The 25042-nt window shown below is 36.6% G+C and overlaps 1 protein-coding gene across 1 annotated transcript in view; it reads right to left on the reverse strand.

Moving 5' to 3' along the window:
- HERC2 (HECT and RLD domain containing E3 ubiquitin protein ligase 2) overlaps window positions 1–25042 on the reverse strand; it is a gene marked incomplete in the record, with an annotated part of 3551743 nt that overhangs the window by 565606 nt on the left and 2961095 nt on the right. The window contains 1 exon segment of the mRNA XM_044072055.1: window positions 20195–20302. Within this exon segment, the coding sequence (XP_043927990.1) occupies window positions 20195–20302 (108 nt within the window).

The raw sequence follows: 25042 nt of genomic DNA on the forward strand, positions 1-25042 counted from the left end.
AAAACCCCTACACTTAATAAACTGCAGCCATTCACAGCAAACAGCAAACTGACCCACAAGGGGATGGAACAGTGCAGACAGATCCAAAGCTGGCTCATCTAGCACCCGGTGCTGGCCCCCAGTATGGAACCCCCACCTCCTCAACTTCAACTATTCAAGTTCATCCATCAACAACCCCTTTTCCTATTTTTGCACATGGGGTCGAGGTGCGACAGCTCCTCATCGCTTCAAGTTATGAGCAAAAATAAATAAAGATAGAGACTTCTACTTTTTGCTACTGTTTAACACTTATGAAGCTCTAACATGGTGATACAGAAAAAAAGAATGCAGAAATTGCCCTTCATGATCACCCAAACCACCATCCCCCACACGCTTTGCTCCTGGTATGCTGTCCCTTTCACCCCAAATTTGCTAGGCTTCTAATTATAAACACTGCCCTTTCTAACGATCCCCACATGACAGGTAGGCTATGGTCTGGTAGGATACGTATATGTTACAACTACCATCGACTGAATGATGGGGGGGTCTAATGAGAAATATTGCTGCCATTGCAGAAATCCTGACTTGAAAGTAACCAGGAACAAAATAAATACTTTCTAATGTTTTGTAATAAACTTAAATCTACTCATACTAATGAGTCTAATCAGAAAGATCAAAACAAAACATAAAATTAAACTAGCATCTTAAGTCAAGGATAATTACATAGCCCTCTCTAATTTGGTTAAAAATTAAGAAATAATATTAGCAGTGTTCTGAACTAATCCAAAAAGGCATCAGCTGTGCTAACTCTAAATACATACCTAATGTACTTGCAAATAAATTTAATGTCACCTTTATCCCAGAAACACCCAAAGAACTTCCACAAGTTCCCAGATAAATTTAGTGTAAACTTTATCTTAGAAATGGCTATCGGAATTCCACAAATCCCCATGTTCCTTGCATCCCCCTAAAATCATCACACACATCTAACCTGTGCTCTCAGAAACTAAAAATAGCACTTCTGAGTGTCCAGACAAATTAACTGGATACTTAATAAACAACACCTAACAACTCTCATGGCACCCCTCTGGAACTTGTTTAACTCAAGTTTAGCTACAGGTATGCCCCTGAAGAGTGGAGAATGACAGCTGTGATACCCCTTCATTGGGGGGTCCTAGTATAGACCGCAGGAATTACAAATTCATCAGCTTAACTACTGTAACTTACAAAGCCATGGAACACACATCAGATGTGACTAACTACGATAGTAAAATATCAAACAGCTAGACCCTTAACAGTTTGTATTTTTAAAGGGGATCATGTCTACTTAATTTAGCTAACTTGTTCAAAAAGATCAGTGATGCATTGGATAGTGGTCACTTGGTCCACTTTGCCTATATGGATCTGGCCAAAGCATTCAATGCCATCTCCCACAGTGGTATTCTAAATAAACTTAAAAAAATACAGATAGACCCACAAGTGGTAAACTGGATACAAACTGGCTTTAAGATGGAACCCATGAAAAGTCAAGATGGCAGGTATCACCTAAAAATTATATACTAAAGGGTCCAGTGCAGGATCCTCTCCTTTTTGGCGTATACTTCTCTGACCTGCAAACACAAACTATGGTTAACTAGGGGTGCTGGCAACTGTAAGCATACTGTCACTGTACCATTCATGTGGACATGGAATCTCTACAGCAAAAACTAATCCTTAAAAACAAACATTGTACTGAATCTGGGTTAAGATTAAATGCAAAATGTTGCAGTATTGTTATAGCTGGTAAACAATTCTTGTCTACCCCTTACAGCACAACCAGTACCCCACTCCAAACAGACATGGCTGTCAAGGATCTTGGAACTTTGATCAACAATTCCTTCTTCTTTGCCTAACAATGTCTGTATACTGAATTATAAGTTATGTATAATGTTTGCAACTGAAAATATGTCAATATGTCTGTTTTTATTTATATAAATATAGGATTGCCTATGTCATGAGTGTAATTCAATAAAGATGTTTCTTGTTTAAAAAAAGTATGTAATCTCCATGGTATCCCCGAAGTTTCAAACAACCCACTAAGCAAGTATAGTGGGTCCAAAACCAAAACAGTGTAAGAAACTTCTGTGTGGAAGATTTTCAATCCATATTATATATATATATATATATATATATATATATATATATATATATATATTTATAGAAAGAGAGAGAGTGAATCACTGTATATTAATCAGATCAGATAATGGTAGTAAAAATTACGAACTTAAACTCGTCCCGAGTCAAAAAATAATACAAAATATATAATTTAAAAAAAAATTATACAGAATTAATAAGTATTCATATGTAATCCAAGTAGGGTAGACAGTCTGTTTCCAGTTGAAAATCCTTTATTAAGTACACAGACATCCAAGTAAAACAAAAATAACAGAACAGTTTCCTCACAGGCCTCAGTCCTTCTAACTATATATATATACATATATATATATATGTATATATATATATATATATATATATATATATATATATATATATATATATATATATATATATATATATACACACACATAGATATATATATATATATATATATATATATATATATATATACACACACACACACATACATACACACACTTTTTATCAGGCAAGGGAGTTGTTTATTGTGCTGTAAAACACAGTATATTGGTATACATGTTAAATTCACATCCCTTCCCCCCCATCAGTGTGACATTCGAGCAGGTCCTGCCCTACTTAGTAGCTAGCATAATGATATAACCCATTATATACTTAAAAATATTTGATGTACATCTTACTTAATCAAATTATTAAGTATGTGATTTTATCCAAGACAATATACTACATGGCTGGAAATAAAAAAAACATAGACCATTTGGCAATCTAAAAAAATATATTTTATATATATATATATATATATATATATATATATATACACACACACACACACACATACATACACATACACACATACATTTTGCATGCAAAAAACTCATTGTACAAATCATATTCAATTTTCGTAAACTATTGTTAAAGATAGTTTTCATCCTTCTAGACTTCTTCATATCTGTGTACAAGAACCCTAAAAGCTATCTACAAAAATCTTATTCTATAATTAGCTAGTATTGTTATCACACATCATTTTGAATAAAGTGGAAAAAAGAATAAAAAAAGGAAAATTTATAATGATAGAAACAACACACTTTAATTAAAAATTATTTAACATGGTATTTAAAACCACCTGGAAGAATAAAATAAAATAAAACTAGTCATGTAAACAATGTGGCAATTTTCTAAGTTTCAGTATACTTTTAAGTGAACAGCAGTAGTTTAGTCCAGGCTTCCTAAAAAAGAGTTCAGCTTTATTTGCCATACAGTTCACTTTTCTCCAGCAAATTTAAGATGTCTCCTTCCAGATCACCCATGTCTATACGATCCAGTATCTGGAACTTAAAACTGGTACTTTCATGAAGAGCAAGGTGTAATCTAGATCTAAAAAAATTTAGATAGTATCATTAGGATTGATTATAACACACACAGAGAAGTGAGCCTGTGGTGAAGCCTTATATGTTTCGTGATGGGATGCATAGGTAGGATGAAATATTAAATGTGACAAAGCATACTGAAGTATGAGTAGCTGTTACAACAGATGAATACATCGTTATAGGGTAAAATAAGGGCAGCGGAACATGCTGCATTCAGTATGACTAAAATCAGCACTGTAATTGATTTAAAGAATTTGTATATGCAGGCACGCACAGATGAATTGGCTGTCGATGCAAGTGCCATTTGAGGCAGTACCCATTTTATGCTACCACAGGAATACGATCTAATATTATAGTAGGATCGTACATACTGGTTATTGATGCTCAGCATGTAAGGAATATATGTAAATGGAAGGGTAAAGACCAAAAGCAATTAATGGCCATAATGAAGGACTATGCAGTTTCTCTCTGTAAACACTGTCAATACTATGATGGGCATTATATTTTAACAGGTTTTAAAATGTTATTATAAGTCTTAATGTACAAAAAGTTGACATCAAATGTACTGTGATTTGCTATATAAGTTTTAAAAGAGCTAAAATGTCTATGTACACAGTTATGGATACTGTATCTTTAAAAGATTTAGGATTTTGTGGTGATGACATGTTTAGTTTTAATGAGCATGCAGCAGTTAGAATGTAGATGCATAGACTCGAGCAAAAACAGGTGGGAATGATTCACGTAAAGTGAGTAAAACGTTATTTAAATGTTTTTAAAAAGTGTTTATGCTTAATGGTCTGAAGAAGCCACCGGTTTAGGTGGTGAAAGGGCTTACTGTCTTGTTTTATTTTTTGTTTTAATTAAAGTACATGATTTTGGAGCCGTACGTTTGGAGACAGTTTTGTTTTCTGTTGATTTGCTATTCGGCTACATTTTGCGGTCGAAGATTTGTCTGCCTAGTATTTTGCTGTTTTATTCTATTTTGCTTTTTGAATACTAGCAGAAGTATGGCAGAAAGTACTGGGAGTAATGACACAGAATTGGATTATAACCCTTTAAAGGCCAGAAGTGGGAGAAAGACTGACTCTTTAATAAATATTATATACAAGGAAGCCAATCCTCTCCTGATGGATATGCAGGGAGGGAGGATGATATTAGTGAGGAGGAAGCAAATGCTGACCGCAGTAAGTTTAGACAGTGTCTAAAGAAATTAGAGGACAATATGTTTAAATTAAAGAGACAGCAGGCACAATGGTTTCATTTTGAAGCGTGTTTACACCACAAGGTAGTACCTAGAGGACTAAGAATCCTAAAAATCCAGTATACGGTACCCAGTACCCTGAATTGTTAGCAAGCTGGCAGCAGATAAACTTGGAAGCCAGCTATTTGAGACTTATGAATGATTTTTTCACACCCAAAGAGGAGAAATGTATAAAAGATATAGAGAAACAACAAGAACAATTATATGAACTGTTCCCAGATAGAATGGTTGACAGAGCAGTAAGTAACATAGTAGAAACTGTTTGCCTGTATGAAAAGAAGCTTATACTACAGAAGAGAAGGAAACTTGAAAGAGACTTAACAGACTTTAATAAAGGGCAAGTCTTTTCTTGGCCTAGAGGGGAGAATAGGAACCTAGAATATAATACTATGAATAAACAAAATAATGAGGTACCAGCTATACAGAATAAAGGTCAATATGATGAGAGTAATAATAGATCGGATGATATTGGGCCTATACACAATATAGGGCCTGAGAGCAGAAGAGAGAACACAAAAACAAATCATACTGAAACTGCACGGATAGTGACTCATATCAGACACAACAACCAAGGTGACTCTATGGAGGTGCCATCAGCACAACCCATACTTCGGAAGAATCTATCCCAAACCAGTCTACATATTTTTCCCAAGTTTCCATTACCAATAAGAGAGGACAGGGGGAGATGACAACAACGCTCAATGAGCAGAGGCAGGAGGAAACGGAAAGAGCAGATGGGGCTGGTAGGATATCCCACCCTGAAAAAGATGTGGCATAAGAAGGAGGGATAAAATGGAACATCTCCCAGAAAATATTGACACAATATGAGATCTCTGTGTTGAATACAGGGCTCTCCTTTATTCCGGCCCAAGGGGCTGACTTGAGTGACACATTGATCGACATCAAATTGTTCTGTAGGAACATAATGTTAAAAATGATGTACCACGATGATCAATCTAAGAATGCTAATGTTTTTAAAAAATATAGTAACATGGTACCCATCAATCATCCAGTGGTTGATGCATTTAGTAAAATGTGTGCAGAGGATTTACATGGATTAATGAGTCGGAAGAAACAAGGTAAGAGATTTATGAATCTTAACAAATGTGAAATGGAAGCGTTAAAACAACTAAAGTCAGATACATCTATAACGATAAGGCCTGCATATAGTAATTATGGATTATGAATATTACAAGTCTTCTATAATACATATGTTAAATGATAAGAATACATACAAACGGATATCCTCTCATGACATAGAATGTATGAATAGGAAGGTTAATTTAGAGTTTAGAGTTTAACTATTTAACCAGTTATGACATCACTCTTGATTTGATGCATTTTTTTTTGAACATCTTATCATACCCATGTTCCAAGGGTCATCAAAAATACATAAGGATCCGGTTAGACCACCATTTAGACCTATAGCAGCAGGCAGAGGATGGCTAACGAACCCTACTCCATTTTTGTGGAGAAACATCTTACAGTACTACTAGAGGGGACGGACATAGTACTCAGAGATATCAAAAGTTTCTTGCATGATTTATGTGCATTTATACATAATCTGAAAGGACTTAATAAAAATATATTGCTAGTAACAATGGATGTGGTATCACTTTTCATGAGTGTACCCAATATATTGGGGTACAGTACATGAGTAAACATCTAGAAAATGGAAGTGGGTATGATAGGAAATTGATAGATCTGATATGTACATTTATGAATACTATTCTACATAATAATGTATTTACATCTGACGGGTTATACTACCTCCAACATGAAGGAGTAGCAATGGGCACTAGCTGTACCAACAGCTATGCAAATACAGTTATGCTATGCTGGGAGGAGAACATAGTATTTAAAATGGATATGTACCACGGTAAAGTGAAGTATTACTGCAGATTTGTGGATGATATTTTTATGTTGTGGGAAGGTACCCGAGAAGATCTAGGGCAATTTGCAGAACAGCTTCACACAACTACAACATTCTTGAGCTTCACTACCAAATGTTCTGAAATGCAGACAATCTGGATATTAAAGTAATGAAGTTACCAGATGGAACATTAGACATTAGGATGTATAGAAAAGTTTGTCATAGAAGCACTATGTTACATAGGACAAGCATGCACCCTAGAAGGACATTTAATAATGTAGTGAAAGGACAAGCCATGAGGGTGTCCAGGCTGAGTAAAAAGGAGGAAGTGTTCAAAGAAGGGGTACGAAATTTGGTCAAGGAATTGACAGCTAGAGGATATAAAGATGAGGAAGTGGGGGAGAATATTGAGAAGGTAAAATCCCATAGAAAAGGGAGAGCCAAACCCTATTACTCAGTACATGGTGATGGACAGATTGTCCCAGGTAGAAAAGGGGAGGGTAGAGGGCAGGTTAGGATTTTAACTTCCTATACTAACAATGTGAGAGATATAAAATTCAGTAATGGAAAAGCACTGGCCCATTCTCATGACGGATGATAAAATTAAAGAGGTTGTAGGAGATATGCCCAAATTTCAATTCAAGAACAAAAAGAAACTTAAGAGAATGCTGTGCGATCCAAAGTGACTACCGAATATAGGTGGGGGACTTTCCCATGTGGACACTGCAACTGGTGTGAGTATATACAGTGTACAAATAAGTTTACACATCCCACGACAGGTAAGGAGTATGTATTTAGAATAAAGGCAGATTGTGACTCGAAGAACATAATATACTTTGCACAATGTGAGTGTTGCCAACATTTTTATGTTGTCATGACCACATGCAAGATGAGAGATAGGGTGAAAGAACACAAAAATAGTGTTAAAGCGAGGGATTCCATCAATGCCCTATCAAAGTATGATTTGCTAAGTGACAAGATACACAGTTTTAAATTTATGGTTATTAATAGGATACATCAGGATAAGAGGACGGGTGATATAAAGAACAGAGTTGAAAATAAGGAACTGAAAATGATAGTCACACTTAGGGCACATAAAGGATATAGGCTGAATAGTAGAGTTTCAGTTAAACCAGCCCTAGAATCTAGAGGCATTAGAAATAATAAATAAAAAAACAGATCGATACATATGATCTAAGGATGATTGGATTTGCTATTATGTGCCTGAAAATGTGGGTCTCGTATATATTTTATCTGTATAAAGACCCTACTAGTACTGTATTTATATTAGTTTACATGTAGATATATTAGTTCACGTGGAGACACTGCACCAGCCCCCTTTTATAATTTAAGCTTATGCAAGTCTTTCAGTTCATATATTTGGCATTTGTATCTTTTTATACATTTTCCTATATAACTTTAAAAAATCTATGTAGTAGGTATGGTTGAATATACTTTTGGATATATATGTTTGTTTATTATCTGCAGTTATAAGATATGTATAAGATATTTCTGGATTAATACAGCTGGCTTAGATATATGCTATATCCGATATACACAGAGGTTAAGAAAGAAGGAACATGGAATGAGATATGAAAGGGCGAGTAGTTTTTGTAAGGATGCATTTTTGTACAAGAGCAAGAAGGTTAGTGGCGTGAGAGCGGTTATGAGTACATGAATTTAAGTAATTGCCGATATGCCGCTGAATAAATAAATAAGTAAAAAATCCTTAATTTTTATAAATAGAGTACGTTGCTGGGAGTTTAACAGCATACGATGAGCAGTATACGTTAGTTCACATTTGTGTATATAGGATAAGATCTATAAAAAATTTTAGATAGTAACATTAGGACTGATTATAACACAAAGAAGTGAGCCTGTGGTGAAGCCTTATATGTTTTGTGATGAGACACAGTGGCAGGATGAAATATTAAATGTGACAAAGCATACTGAAGTATGAGTAGCTTTTATAACAGATGAATACATCGTTATAGGGTAAAATAAGGGCAGTGGAACATGCTGCATTCAGTATAACTAAAATCAGCACTGTAATCGAATTAAAGAATTTGTATAAGAGGAACCGCACAGATGAATTGGCTGCCGATGTATGTACCGTTTGAGGTAGTACCCATTTTATGCTACCATAGGAATACGATCTAATATTATAGTAGGATCGTACATACTGGTTATTGATACTCAGCATGTGAGGAATATATGTAAATGGAAGGGTAAAGACCAAAAGCAATTAATGGCCATAATGAAGGACTATGCAGTTTCTCTATGTAAGCTCTGTCAATACTATGATGGGCAGTATATTTTAACAAGTTTTAAAATGTTACTATAAGTCTTAATGTACAAAAATTTGACATCAAATGTACTGTGATTTGCTATATAAGTTTTAGAAGAGCTAAAAAGTCTATGCACACAGTTATGGATACTGTATCTTTAAAAGATTTTGAATTTTGTGGTGATGACGTGTTAGTTTTAATGAGCATGCGCCAGTTAGAATGTAGATGCATAGACTCGAGCAACAAGAGGTGGGAATGATTTATGTAAAGTGAGTAAAAAGTTATTTAAATGTTTTTAAAAAGTGTTTGTGCTTAATGGTCTGAAGAAGCCACCGATTTAAGTGGGGAAAGCGCTTACCGGTCTTGTTTTAATTTTTGTTTTAATTAAAGTACATGATTTTGGAGCCGAACATTTGGAGACTGTTGTGCTGTGGTAGCGTTGTCACCTCACAGTAAGACATTGTCCTGTTCGATTCTCAGCTAGAGCGTCTTGTGTGTGGAGACATGCGTGAATGGGTGTACCTTCGTTGAAGGTTGTATGTCAGAGCCAGCAACTCAGTACATAAAAATCTACTGCCAATCATTAACGGACCGGAGTTCCGCTGTGGCGACCCCTAACCGGGAAAAAGCCGAAAGACAGAACAACGTTTGGAGACCGTTTTGTTTTCTGTTGATTTGCTATTTGGCTACGTTTTGCAGTTGAAGACTTGTCTGCCTAATATTTTGCTGTTTTATTAGTATATGCATGTATATTTATTTATTTATATATATTTTTAGATTGCCAAATGGTCTAATATTTCCAGTCATGTAGTATATTGTCTTGAATAAAATCACAGACTTAATAATCTGGTTAAATAAGATGTACCACATCATATTTATTTTTTTAATTACATAATGGTTATATTATTATGCCAGCTACTACGTAGGGCAGGACCAGCTCGAATGTCACACTGATGGGGGAAGGGATATGAATTTAACATGTATACGAATACACTGTGTTTTACAACACAATAAACCACTCCCTTGCCTGATAAAAAGTATATATATATATATAGTTAGCAGGCCTGTGAAGAAATTATTATTCTGTTATTTTTGTTTTACTTGGATTGCCTGTCTGTATACTTAATAAAGGATTTTCAAATGGAAACAGTCTGTTTACCCTGCTTGGATTACTTATGAATACTTAGTAATTCTGTAAAATTTTTTCAAATTATATATTTTTTTATTATTTTTTGACTCAGGACGAGTTTAAGTTCACTATCGGACTAATATACAGTGATTAACTCTATATATGGATTGAAAATCTTCCATACAGAGAAGTTTATTATGCTGTTTTTATTTTAAAAAAAAAAAAAAAAAAAAAAAAAGAATACAATCCTTTCTCCTCTGACCACCATGTAGTCAGGACATCCTTTCATCTAACAGAACTGATTATCTAAATGCATATCATCCAGGTCAAAATAAATTGTCCCACTGTACTCTGTACTGATTAGGCCAATTAGAGTCTACAATACCCCCATGTTCTGATTAGACCAGTTAAAGAGTTCAATGCCCCCTTCAACATGTACCTATTTAGACATCACACAACTAGAAAGACCCCAAAGGTTCCTAACAAAAAGATAAGTGGACTAAAGACCCTGGGCTACTAAGATGGGCTTGATGCCGTGACACTATACTCAGTCTGCCATATAGACTTCTAAACGGAGATCTATGTTTTCCATTCCATGTTAAGGGCCACCTTGATCTGCTCCATAGCTGCAAGACAAACAGCTCCATATGTCTGAGGATTTAAATCTCCCTCATAAAGATGAGGAAGAGGCCCATGAATGCTTCCATATAAATACTCCACAGCAGAGTGGCAGGCATACTACTCAATGTTTACCCAACTCTGAAACAAATTGCCCTTAATGTAAAACAGAGTGACATCTTTGCATTTTTCAAGACAAATCTTGATGACTGACCTGATCTGCTTTGCCCTTCTAAAAGTGCAATGTACATCCCAAGGGTGGCTAAAAAAATGGTCTCTTGACTTGCCTGCCTTATAATTCCTAAGGCCAGTAAAAGCTGTTCCACATAAGTCTGAAGGCATCTCCTAAGGGGGAAGAGACATCTGGTAGAGATAAGAAGGGACTGGTCAGATTATCCATATCCATCTCTATGAGAGAGACTTTAAGACACTCCAGATCCTCTCATAATACCTGTAAGGAAAGGTAATACCATGACCCCACTACTCACAGGTATGTACTTCTGTGGAATGAGTGTATGACAGGCCATAACCAGGAGTCAAAAGACAAGTGACTGGGTGTTGGCTCATAAGCTGGGAAAAGCAGTTTGGAAAGGAAATGTCCTGTATCAGGCTAGCATGTGTTTCACATCCTTTAGGTGCACTCCCATTAGGCATTAAACATTTGTGTAAAAGGAAGCTGTAGCAGATAGCTACCTCACAGAGAAACTAAGACATTAATTTTAGCATAAATATAAGACAAGTGAGGCACCACAGGGTCAATCAAAAAGCATTCATTTAATAGTCAGCAAAACAGACTAATTAAACAAGGCTTATGCGATTGCCTTGACTGACTCACAGAAACCTACAGAAAAATCAATTTGATATATTTTTAGGTTAGCAAAGTAAAAAACATTTCTAAAAGCTTTAACCAAAAGAGTATTCTGTTTACAGTAAGAGCTTAGGTGTTGTCTTTCCTCTGTTCATGATAACTTTGCAATTTTTCTTGGTGATGGACATTGTCCTCTTGACCTTAAGACAGGCTTTATAATGTCATAACAAACTTTTAAATATAGTAGGATACACATCAAACTCTGTAGAAGTCTGTATTACAAAATGTATCTTACAATTCACATTGCTGTGATTTTACACAAAGCATAAACCACACTTCATGGTAGTTTTACACCATAAAATAAAGTAAAATAAAAACTGACACATTTTCTATCAATGCTGCTGCTTGAATATAATATGACATTATTAAAGCAGCATTCTTTGAAATATTAAAAAATAATATTAATAAAATATTACAAAAAACTTTTGTTTAAACAAATATAATATAGTATTATGCATATTGGCACAGATATGATTTTATCCAAATTATACATAACACTGATATAATACAGCAGATGAAGGGTGTAAAAGGCATACTTTTCGTACTTTGAGTATATTTTTCTAAGCATCACTTAGGAACATTGTTACTTTTCACAACATATGTCTTCAACTGTCTAAACTGGTGTCTCAAACAACAGGTTTGCAAAACAGTATATTTAATAGAGAGAACAAAAAGTAATGCACATATGTTTAGGTACTTGGGGGTAATATTTTGAGAAGTTTCTACATCTTTTTAAATGCCAAATGGGGTGCCGGTGCAATGGTTAACATTTTTGCCTCACAGCAAGAAGTTCTACGGTTTGACTCTTGGCTGGGGCGCCTTCTGTGCGGAGTCTGCATGTCCTCCCTGCATTTGCATGGGTTTCTTCCAGGTGCTCTAGTTTCCTCCAACATTCCAAACACATCCGTCTGCAGCATTTCTCCCTGGGCCTCCAATGAAAAGGGGCTCTGTCCCAGTTGGACTCTCCAGGTAAACAAATGTTAAATAAGAGTTTGAGAAAACAATACAGAAATTTCTAACTACATCCCTGCAGTAGAGAGCTCACATAAAATAGTTAACCCTTTAAAGTTCCTTCTTGTCAGCAGGATTTTGTGGTTCTATACAGATCTGTTGTGATGATTGCGTTACCCCTTACTTCCCTTTTACTTTACAAAATTCAGCTGAGAAAACTGAATGGATATATTCCTGTAGTAAATCAAATTACTGTAATGCAAAACAAAATAAAACTAAATAGGATTCTAGATTTTTGTGAATTAAAACATCAGATAGCGATGACCTGGCTGCAACCCAGCTTGTGACTTGTTTATGTAATTATACATATCTCATCTCGAATCTGCTCAATGTTCAAATTCTTACAACAGGAGAAACTGTTTAATGTTAAACATCAATCAGGCTTCTTTTGTTTACTGTACCAAAAGACACCTCAATGTACGCAAGTCATCCACAAATAATAATGAACCTGTCCTCCTGGTATGGAATTTGAGCAAAGTACAAAAAAAAATCTCATTGCAATCATTATACATCTTAGAGGAAAAGAAGTAATGAGCATATTTTAATTTAATAATATATGTATAAGGCAACTATTCCCCAAGCTTGAGCACTGTTCTGGCCACATGAGAGAAAAGTGTGTGCATGCTTGGTGCACGTATTTGTGTGTTATTAGTTTATCTCCTTGTGTTACAGGCTTCAGCTGCACCCAGACTGAACCTTGTTTCCTTGCGCTTTGCTTCAGCGGGTACTTCATTTCTAAGGCCCAAAACTTTAACAATTTGTCTGATGTCTAAGCCACGTGATGTAAACCCTGGCACAGGAAGAGCAAATGGACCCTCCCTGAACACAGTCTGCTGCCCTCTGCTACCCTGTTCAGGCATAAGAGTCAACCTCAAGAAGAGATTCCCAGTTCCTAAGCATGCTCCAAACATGACCAGATAACTCCTAACAAAATCCAAATGACCATTGTTTCAACAACAGTTCACTTCATAAAGCAGGGCTGGATGAAGCCATCAGGTGAACCAAGGCAGGACTGCAGAATATGACCTACCTATCCCTGGAAGGCTGCTTTCTGTTGCAGAGGAATAAAACAACGTTTCTTCTCTGAGTAGAAGGAGGAGGTCCCTGAATGTGTCCAATCTATGTATTTTACAAGGATCAGGACAGCTTTTCTGTGGTGAAAAGGTGCCCAAAGTGATAACCATGTACATTGTTAGTGCTTACAGACTATACTCTAACATGGCTACTCATACGGCTACTTCCTGATCAAAGAAACAATAGAAAAGTAAAGATATGAGATGATTATAATGAATTCAAAAGACAAAAACAACACTGGCAAAGTCTGAAGAGAAAAACAAACAAAAAAAAAGCGATCATGCTCAGACCTCGGTAGAAAAATAAAAGAATGAACTCTAATTGCAGTGATAAGAACAAATTAAAAAGGGAGACAGGCTACTTGTCCTATTACTTATTATTATGCCTTAGCTGATTTCAATGAATGCCGCAGGCTATTCAGGACGGAGATGATGTTCGGCCCATCCTGAGAGGAACTGCTGGCAATGTCATCTATGTGAATAGTATCTAGTGGATGATGGCTAATCTATAGGTCCTAAAAAATAAGGTAAAGATACAAACAGGTCACTTACATACTGTATGAAAACAGTACAGGAGGATATGCAGACACTGTAGGATGACACCATAAAAGATTATACAAATTCAAGCTAACCGTTCTAGCTTCAAGGCATGTAGCCATGTTTACTCAGAACTCCAGCCCACCACCCACTAAATTTGTAAGTGCCATGATATTATAGCTGAAATTAATTCAGAACTTGTTTATTTTCACTGTTTATAAGCCTCATCAGCTTATAAACAGCTAAAGCTAAAATCAGTTTGGAAATGCTCTGGAAGGATATACTGCTTGAGCAACTACCAGGCATGGCTGCTTCTTCCATGATGTCACCAACTCTTGCTGTAGAGGAGGCATCAGCTGCATCAGCGCTGTATCAATTGTCTGGATTACCTGCTGCCAGAATTACACATCTAACAATTGCTATATAGAAGCTTCAAGTTTCCATGGATACTTTTCAATCCTCATTATAGAATCAAATCAAGGAAATTAAATCCATGGTCCAAGGGTAAAGGAGCATGTAAGCACTCTTGAACAGACCACACAAGACTTATCAGCATGGCTGGAAGAAATGGAACATTATATTCCCCTTCTTTTAGATTTTACTTAGGTACTGAATGATCACATTGATAATCAAGAGAAAATAGGCTGTAGAAACAATATCCTGCTCCTGGGTATCCAAGAAGGAAATGAGCAAAGAGATATGTTGTGCTTCATGCATGCTTGGATAACTGGCATATCGAGATTAAAAATTTCTACCAAGTTGATGTTGGAAAGAGTGCACTAATCATTACTTCCCACACCACAGCCAGGTGCACTGCTGAGAGAAGTGATTGTGTACTTCCTTTCATATCAGCAGAAAGAGAAGGTTTGATAAGCTGCTACGGTAAAGAATGATATTACTTACCTGGGTAGAAGGATGAGGTTTGACAATGATCATTCGAAGCAGGTACTAGAAAAGCACAACATATGGTATCCCCTGTTGAGACTGCTTAAATGAAAAGGACTGAAATCAACTCTGCTCTACCCTACTCATATGAAGATTATAGTTTGCCAGTGGTCCACAGGTATTTTCTCATTTTGACAATGCAGTTCATACATAAAGAAGCAGGCAAACATCATAATCCGAGAGGGAATGAACTGGCTTCCAGCAACTTCAAAGAGAGGTCATGTGATCACTAGTAATAGGCCAGCATCTCCGGATCTTAAATGGTCCAAACTCCCTCCAGATCCAGTTGATTTAAACACTGAAGCATTCATTACCTAATTTAAGTGCCCCTGTATATAGGGCATTGATGCAACAAACTATTATTCAAGGACTGTTATAACTGTAGTAAAATATATCGATATCCTGAAATTGTTATTCACTATGTTAATTTCTCTTGTTGCATTGCATATCTCCTTGTTTGACTAGGGATCCAAACTAGAGCTCTAAGTTTATGACTTGGTGGATCTTTTGGTATGGGCATTCACCTTTTCTTCCAAAAGTTTATGGAATTCAAATTTAAGAGTATGTATTATCCTATAACCTTGGAAGCATTCATATCTGTTGTATATAGTTATAAGGGGATATTGCTATTTTAGCCAGTCTTGTGAATCTACTAGAAAGTCTTATTGGGCTGCTCTTTGGTTAGCAAACCTGTTATCATTTACTGTATGTTATTAGCGTTGTTAGCTACTATACAAGTCAACTGTTTTTATAGCTACTGCATATCCAGCAGTTGGGTCTATGTCATATAATCAAAGTTTCAACTTCATGAAGCTCCATATGTCGAGCTGACAAGAGCTATCGTTCAAATCAGCGAATTTCTAAAACAGGGAATGGAATTAGTTGACCAACATCATGATCATCACACACACCGCAGTACATCAAACCCGCCAAGGTGGAGGTCTACACGTCCCCACCCCAGGCCTATAAATACCAACTCCGAGATCGCACTACAGTGGGGGACAAGGGAAAATTTTCTGATGTTGGCCAACTAATTCCATTCCCTGTTTTAGACATTCGCTAATGTGAACATTCACGTAAATGAATGTCCGCTTTTGGCTTGACAAACATAGGTTCGCTGAGTTGAGCCTTCGATTATAAGAAATAGATCCAAGCAGTTAAATTCTTGCACTTTTGCGATGCAGTGACAGTATAGGTAAGAGGACAGGGTTTCAAACTGGTTTATTTATATTTTGGTGTTGCAAAGATACTTAATATTAATATAAATTAAGTTAATTCGCCTGTCAAATGAACCTAGCTGTGCACATGAATTAAGTGTCACTCTAGATATATTAACACTTCAGAAGACATAACTATAACAAAGGTAGCATGGCAAACTGACTTCTTGGGGCTCCAGTTTCGCTAATTCAACTTCTCCTTTTTTGGGTAAATGTAAAGGATGGATATATTAATTAAAAATAATTCTAAGTCCATTTCTCTTTTAGATAGTTTCACTATCGCGGGGGAGAAGTTGCTGGAATTGCATTAAAATTTGATAACAGGGTTTTTACACTAGTTTCTATTTTCATTCTACCATGACTAGAAAGATGTCCACGGAGTGCCTTCATTACATACAATGCAACATAAAAGGGTGCTTGATTCTTTTAGGTGATTTTAATTGTATAAATTGAAAAAAGACACTTTGGCTGGAGATAAAAACACTTTAATACAAATAAAATGACAAAAAGGTAAACGCTTTCGAGGTAACCCTCTTCTTCAGACCTAAATACAAACTGATAAAAATCCTGGATTTAAATACAAGCACTGACCAATAAAAACAAGGCTTAGGAATACATCATAAACAATTAATTAATTAATGTGGTAAACCTCTTCTCTTCAAAAGAGGTGTTAAAGACACAGCGCTATTAAGGCCAGGTGGAAAATATGCCTTGAAATCCACAATTCATCTTAATTCAACATATTCTGTCTCATTTTTAATGTCCCCTTCAAGCAAACTGACATTCACTTTCTGCAAAGCTAAAAATTTAAAATTATGCTGTGAATCATAATCAATTACATGCTTAGCTAGTGCATTCGTGCATTTGCTGTTACGTATGTCATTGAGATGTTCCAAAATTTTTCTTTTAACATGCAATTAGTCTTGCCTACAGAAAATGCACTACATAAATGACTAAATAAACAGTATTTCTTGGGGAACAATCAGCATAGAAAGAAAACTGGATAGGCTTATCATTTAGTAGATGTCTGACCTTCCAAGCAGACCATATATAGGCACAAGCTTTACAGGTTCTACAGGGGTGGGTACATCTACGCTGTGAGTTAAACCTCTCACTTATATTATGGTGCTTGTAACATAACCTTTGTTTCAAGTTTCTATTATTCTTGAAGCTAAAGCTCGGATTAGTTCCCAGCACCTGGCTAATACTTGGATCAGTCAACAAAATAGGCCAATTCTTTTTAACAATATCACATACTACATTGACATTGTTAGAATAAGTCAAACACAACCTATTCACAGGTTGATTAACTTTCCTTCCTGCACTTTATACTTCAACTTGACAGCTATCAGAAAAATAGGTCTCATATCTCAGGCTATAAAGTAAACCTGCTTAAATCGACATTGGTAATAGTGTGGTATTCTGAGAAAGCAATCATAAGCAGGCATGGCTTTAAACTTAATCCTCCTTCCTTAAGGTATCCTGGCCTGCGTCTAGCCTCCAGTCTGAAAGAAAAGAGAGATCTAAATGTGCAATCTATTAAGTGTATATCAGATGGCACAATTCAGCAATTAGGTACTTGCAGCCTGCTTATGGCGCTAAAAATAACACTAGTAAAAGTGATTTTTATCCCAATATTCTTTTTTTTATTTTCCAACCTCAGCACTGACAACCACTAGCTCACTCTTGAGAAGCGGAGATAGAAAGGTGTTAAAATGTATTTGGGCCTCATCATCAGTAAGGAGAGCTCTAGCTCATTATTACCCTTCTAAACCTGTGGCAGGCATACTGCCGCCGAGCCTGTTGATAGCCTATCAGACTTCTACCTTCATGCTATTAAGGGAACGCTATCAAATCCATTAACATTCAATGTGGATTATTAATATGGAGCAAGATGTTTCCTCAAATTGTAAACCCCCAGCTCCTCTCATAGTTCAACTAGATTACAGGCTGACATTCTTGCTTCTACTTTCAACATCATCGGGTCTTCAAGCCAATGTCCCTTCAATAGGCACCTCACAGTATTTAAACACATTCTACAAAGTCACCCATTCAGTTTTCTACAAAACAGATTCTACACCCTCTTCAGCCTTTATGTACCTACCCTTAGGCAAACATCCATGATTCAGAATAAAGTGCAAAACAGTTCCATGGAATAACTGGTACACTAAAAACCTTGTTTACACATGGCAATTGTATCTTAACCTTTGCTCCCATCTGTTCCAAACCTTATGCTGGAGTATGGTATTCCAGAGATCCAGTCTATTTACTTTTACCAAATAACTTCTCCGTTAAAGGGACTCGCTTCATTTTAATGGGAAATGAAATGTTGCCAACTCTTCCCTTGTTGCAGTTGGTAGCATTCATCTGTAAATCTAATCTCCTGTGCAGGTTTAATGTTTAAAATCTATCACAAATTTTGATTAGGGCTCAATATAGCCCTGCATTAGACTTTCAGTGTCTTTATCATGAGGAGACTGGTAAGGATATTCCAGATAATTATTTAACATTATGAATTCCTGTTCATGTTTACTTCCTCTCCAAAATGGGGGCTTTTTACATGGAAGTGTCTCCATATGATATTCTTGACCTTGGATATTATACCTAGTTGCTTTTTGACACCTGTGTCCAGCTTCTGGAGATGCAAGCAGGAGAAGTATGTTGCCACATGGAGTTAAATACCATACAAGACTGCCCCCATAAACAAAAGTTGTTTTGGAAGTTGAAATTAAACCCATTTTTCCATCTTAAATTAAGACTCTTGAATTGGTATCATATGGCTATGCTAAAGATGTATTAGGCTCAAACACAGTATTTCTTACTATTTTCTTGGCAGCCAAAAAGGCCATTACAAGGCAATGGAGGTCCACAGAAACTCCATCCATGCATGAATGTTGACAAATCTTCCAGGGAATATACAAGGCAGAGACTGACAAAGCTAACAGGAAACATAAGAATGTTCTATATGAGCAGAAATGGCTCCCAACTTTGTCATTGCTTGCTCAGGATTCTTAGCCAGCATAATAGTCATGTTATCAATAATAATCATAATAACAGAACACGTTTCTAGTGGTACATACCTACTTGCTTAAGTTAATCTAATTTTACATATATCATGCAGGGAGCATGCATGAGTTTGTCTGTACTGGAAATGTTTCATTGTTTTACCAAATGTGTCACCTATCTTCTTTTGCTTTAAAGTATTTAATCTTATTTCAAGTTAACATAGGCTAAATACTTGTTAGCATATGTGATCTTAGTTGTACTCTAGTTAACTCAGTACTAAGTTAAATTACAGGTATAACTGACTTACAATGATGTATAGAGGTGCTATATTTCCCTTTGTAACAGAATGAATCATCAATCTATACGGATTATTACACAAATTCACTGCATTGTGTTCCACACTGTGCTGTTACTCCAAAGTTAAATAGACCTCTGGTTGTATTCGTATTCCTGTGATATGTTAATGTCTGCTGAAATTATTTAATGACTATTAACATCAAAAGAATAACTGCCAATGTGAATTCATGTTTATACCTGCTTACAATTTATGATGCTTATAAATAAAGATTACACAAATTTACTGAAAAAAGCATACAATGACATATGTCAGCATGTTGTGTATATATGAGAACTAGATTTAAAATTATTCTTAGTAATCGTATTTCAATTAAAAAATGAAAGTACTGCAACAAATTATAATTCAATTTTATTTTGCTACGGTAATGAATTATAATTCAGTTTTGTATTAAAAGGCTCAACCTGCACAGGAAAATTTTAAAAAGTTAAAATTAGATTACACACCATGTAACACTTTCAAAATACCTGTTTACAGACAAGTTAACTTCTGTTAGTAAAGAAAGCAACAAAATATAAGCTTTCCTTGATTTACCTGATCGAACAGAAACTATCCTATTTGCTCCATCCATTACAGTCAGTGGGTCATGGCGTCGCTCGGTGGAACACTGCCGATCAAACTCTACCCTGAGTCCTTCTGCACCTACATACAAAAGTGGTTACAGAGAATATAGTACTTGACATTGAAAGAAAAGGTGCAAAAAAGCTCAAAATTCTCAGTTAAGAAAACTACTCTTTAATAAATATAAATAACTAACATACATGTATTTCTTTAGTTATATTTCTTCAAATATTTTAATGGATATAAGTTGTACTCTGAGACAGATGTCCTACCCATTCCATTTCGATTAAGAAAGAAAGTGACCTGATTAAAATCACATTATAATGGTCTGTCTATTGATGCAAGAAAAAGATACCTGCTGGCATTGCTGGTAAAGTAGGTTTAACAAACAAGCTTGGTGACAGGAGAATATACTGTGTTGTGTCAAAAAAATAATTACTAATCTAGCCATATCCATTGGCATAAAAGGATCAAGGTTTGACCACAACCAAGGTGACCAGAGTTAGATTACTGGATTGGGAATCTGCCGGAAAAGGTGTGGAGGAGAAAGAATGAGAGAACTTAAGCTTGCTTGCATCTCTCTGGGGGACGGCACATGCTCATCAGACAATTTCTGTTGCAGAACCCCTGTGGAAATGCGATGATCACATGATGTGCGAGTGTAAGGGAGAGCAGCATTAATAGATCACATCACAAAAAAGTGCATCATACAGTGCAAACACCTACTGCATGCGGACTCCTTGGATGTAAATCAGCACCGTGAGGGAGTCTGGGCTTAATCAGACCAACCCTCAATGACTGCCTAGGTACTGGCTCTTCTCTGTTCTCTCACACACTCTCTTTCTCTGTCTTTAGTGAAAAGAAGATGGAAAGGGCCAATTGGCATGGCAAAGGGATGGAGTTAAAAACAACGCAAAAAAAATATTAAATTTGGGCCTCATCAATGAAGTACACACACACATGTGCATACAATAAAAGCAACTACAGTTAAATTCTATACAATTCAGTCTGTAAAGACACAGCCACTTGAAAATGGGTGCTTTCTGTTGACATCACAATCTATGTCTAGCAATATACAAGGGTTTCTTCCAAGCAAGTTTCAAGATGATGATAAGAAGAGGTGTCAAAACTTGCAGGATGTTCTGAGAGAACTAAACACAAACATTTTCAACCTGCATTTGTTACCTGCTGAATCAATGAAGTCCATAAGTCAGGCAAACCCTGTACCATGGCTATTCAAATGAGTAGAATGACCAAAACAAGCCCAAAAATAAAGGACAAAGGGGGAAGAGAGGATAAAGTTGGAGTAAGGGCACTTTCTTTGGCCTTAGCATTTAACTCAATGTGGTCACTTGAGTTATTCTTGAGGGCTCCGCATCACATGAAGCTGATGGAACATCCCTGCAAATGTTCCACTGTTTTGTACCAAGTGCATGCTTGATCACTTACTATAACTTACCAGAAGGTTAACTTTTCTGTTCAGCAAATGATTTTATAAGCTCCGGGAACGCTAAGGATACAAGAACCCCTATGAAAACAGTGCCGAAAACCGACCCTTCTTCCATAAGTGCTCTCTTGAGGTAGAAGTGCATACTGTATTAGCGAAACTTGCATTAAACTTTGTGCAATCTGTATGACTGGAGAGAAAGTCACAAAACCCTGGTCCATGTTCAATCCTAAAGGACAACCTAACCTGGGTTACCACTTCCACTGCATAGGAGAAGCCTGTTAACACACCACTGCTACTCCCCTTCATAAATTAAATCAGTGATGAATGCTGGTATATCATGCATTTTGTTGACAAGTCACTTACAAACCTAGGATATGCTTTTGATGGTGGCCCATCTTCTAACATCACTTGTTTGTGACTTATGTGATCTTCCAATGGTTAGTGTCTGTCAGATCATTTCTACTACTTGACCAAATAAGTTGCCACTTTCTCGACTTCAGCTTAAAGCCACTTAAAGACTTCCTTTTTATACAGAGTATTTTGATACTTTTTTGCAAAAACAAAATGTAGTCATGACATTAACGTTCTAGGCCAAACCAAAACATGTGTAAATTTATATGACTTACCAGTGGGACAGCGTCTAAAAAAATAGCATTTCAAACTGCCTTGGATGAGCTCACAAACACCCTGTCTCTCTCTAGGAGAATAGACTGACTATGCAGAAAAAGAAGTTGCAGAGGGATCTTTTTGATTTTAGGAAAGGCAATGTTTTTTTCATGGCCAAAACCTACAACCAGTTCACTGACTACAGTTAGTAAAGCAGCAACAAGTGAGACTGCTAGATCTACCTCAACTACATGTGATGCACTGGTCAGTTTGGATGCAGTGACCATTGAACCTTCACTTGAACATACCACTTGTCTTACTGTGTCACTGACAGTCAACAATGGTGAAGAATTATTGGTGTTGGGAGCGGATGTTCGCAGAAAAACGACCACTCTTGAATTCCACCTCTTCTGTGGGTTTTCCTTCCCTACTGCTGCCCATCAGGGCATTTTTGAGTAATGGAATTTTTATATAGAGATTTTAGATATTTCTTTGTTGTTTTTATAAATTTGTTTGTATGTATTCAGGACACGCCTCCTCAGTAGTTTTGATACTTTGTATCTTCTGCTTTTGTGGAGGTTCCTCATCATGTGACTTTGACTCATTTACTTGGTTTAGTTTTAGTTATAAAGCATTTTGAGTTTATGGTTGAATTAGAGGATCTGAGTAAGCGTCATTAATGGCGTGAAAGTGCTTGTCCATTTTATTGTTGGTTGTTTGCATTCGTATATTAAACTAATTGGTTTATTACAGCCATGCTCTACATTCTTTATATTGTCTGCATTCATATTCATCTTCATTGAACATGAAGTTTGCTTCCTCCACTTATGGCTACCATTTCTTGTCTTGCTATATATTTAAATGCATTTTAAATAAACTGCGTGTTTAAATAATTAGTGATGTCATATGTTCTTATGTCTTTCACACCTTTATGTTTTGACTATTTAAATTGCTTTTAAAGCAATTTTAAACATTGATGACACGTTTGCGAAAACAACTTGCGATTTAGAAAGCTCATGTTTTATTGTGAAATAAATTTTTATCTGTGGTGTCCTAAGCAACATCTTGTGGTTAATCATTCTTCTGTTTGGTATGAGCACGACTATCTGTGTGAAGATTTTCTTGTGCTTGATTTTATTTTGTATCTCATAGATTTGCCTTGATTAACATTCAAATTGTCTCATCATGTTCTGAATAGTTTCTCTACAGGAAACCTCTTCCAGGGAAGAATCAGGAGAAAGGAAATCCCCTTCTTCTGAGGAGACCAGTTCGAGAGAGTGAAGCTGCGAAGAGTAATGCAGAGAATTATCAGAATCTGGCTCTGGATGCACTTCACAGAAGGACGAGTCTAGAGAGTCCTTTTGTGGTGTGGCTTGATTAAACAGAGTCACAAAAGGATGAGGCTTCAGGGCCATGACAACTTTAAATAAGCCTTGAGAGAAGTCCATCCATTCTTTTTCTATGGAAGGTGTAGGAGACGTCACATGCTTGCTTGCTTTTTTTTTTTTTTCAGGAGTGAAGTCTGACTGAACTAGCCTCTGAAGTTCATAGCCTTGTCTCATTTCAATCTGCGTACCAGTGACCTTCTCCCATACAAGGATCTGAGGGATTCCGTGTGTTCGTAAGCCTTTATACCCAGACACGCACAAACTGAGGTCACACATCTGATGTACTTCCTCAGGAAGGTAAAGCTTTTTTATCTTGGCCAGACATCAGTGATGAAAATCCATCCATTATGAATGCTGCAACAGTGATTTCAGTTAGGACAGCTCCCTAATATGCAAGTCCACCAGATACCCCCATTCTCCCTTCTCCACAATGTTATAAAGGTTCAAGAAAGGAGATGGACCTAGTAAGAAGATGAGCGGGGTGGTGAGGGACAAGACAGTAAAGGTGGGACCTACCACAGCCTCAAGACTCCACAGGATAAAGGAGAGAGGATGGAAAAATTGACTGCAACAGATAATGCACAGAAAACATGTAGACTTAACTACTCTAAATTCCTAAAACAATGACACAACATTCCTCATATTATTCAGTGTTGTAGCCCTCATCAATGAGATGATTCCCACATCTGATGAGTGGGTGGCTGGCTTTGATTAGACCATCTTAAACAGCAGACTTTGCAAAAGAAGGCAGAGGAGAACCTTGCCTTGGCTGTGGATGAGACATCCAAATTACAGTGCTTAGAGAAGGTGGGGGCTGAAGACTTAGCAGCTGATTCCAAAATGGACTGGGTTACAACCCCCTTCCCAAGGAATGCCATGGTGGCTGCTGTGGCACAAGCTGAATTTAACAATTGGTGATACAGGCCTACCATACACAATGCAAACTGGCATAAAAAGAATCCTGGACCTTAAAACAAGCATGAAATTGGCCCATTTTGTAACAGTCTAACAGGTAATTCAAGACCAGAGAGGCTTGAGCTATATTTGGATCACAGCCCTTGGGATGGCACCAAAGGGAGAATCTTTATATGTGGTCTCCCAGTCACTCCATCTTTAGCATGTCCCCTGAAAACCTGTCTGGCTGGAATAAGAGAGAGAATCACGAGTTGTTAGCCTTAAGGTGCATTAGGTCAAGAGGCCCATACTCTGAGGGAGCGTTTTTTGGTCTTCCCTTACTAGGCTTATCAGGAAGGAAAAGCACTGCCACATGTGCCAAAGGTTCTGGCCTGTCATCCTTGATCTTCTACAATGTCCAAGGAATCAGATGTACTGGAAGAAAATGCAATTAAAAACAGAACTGTACAATTCAGGGAGAAA

This window comes from Protopterus annectens, chromosome 5.part0, assembly GCF_019279795.1.
Source record: "Protopterus annectens isolate FY-2018-M chromosome 5.part0, PAN1.0, whole genome shotgun sequence".
Lineage (NCBI taxonomy): Eukaryota > Metazoa > Chordata > Ceratodontiformes > Protopteridae > Protopterus > Protopterus annectens.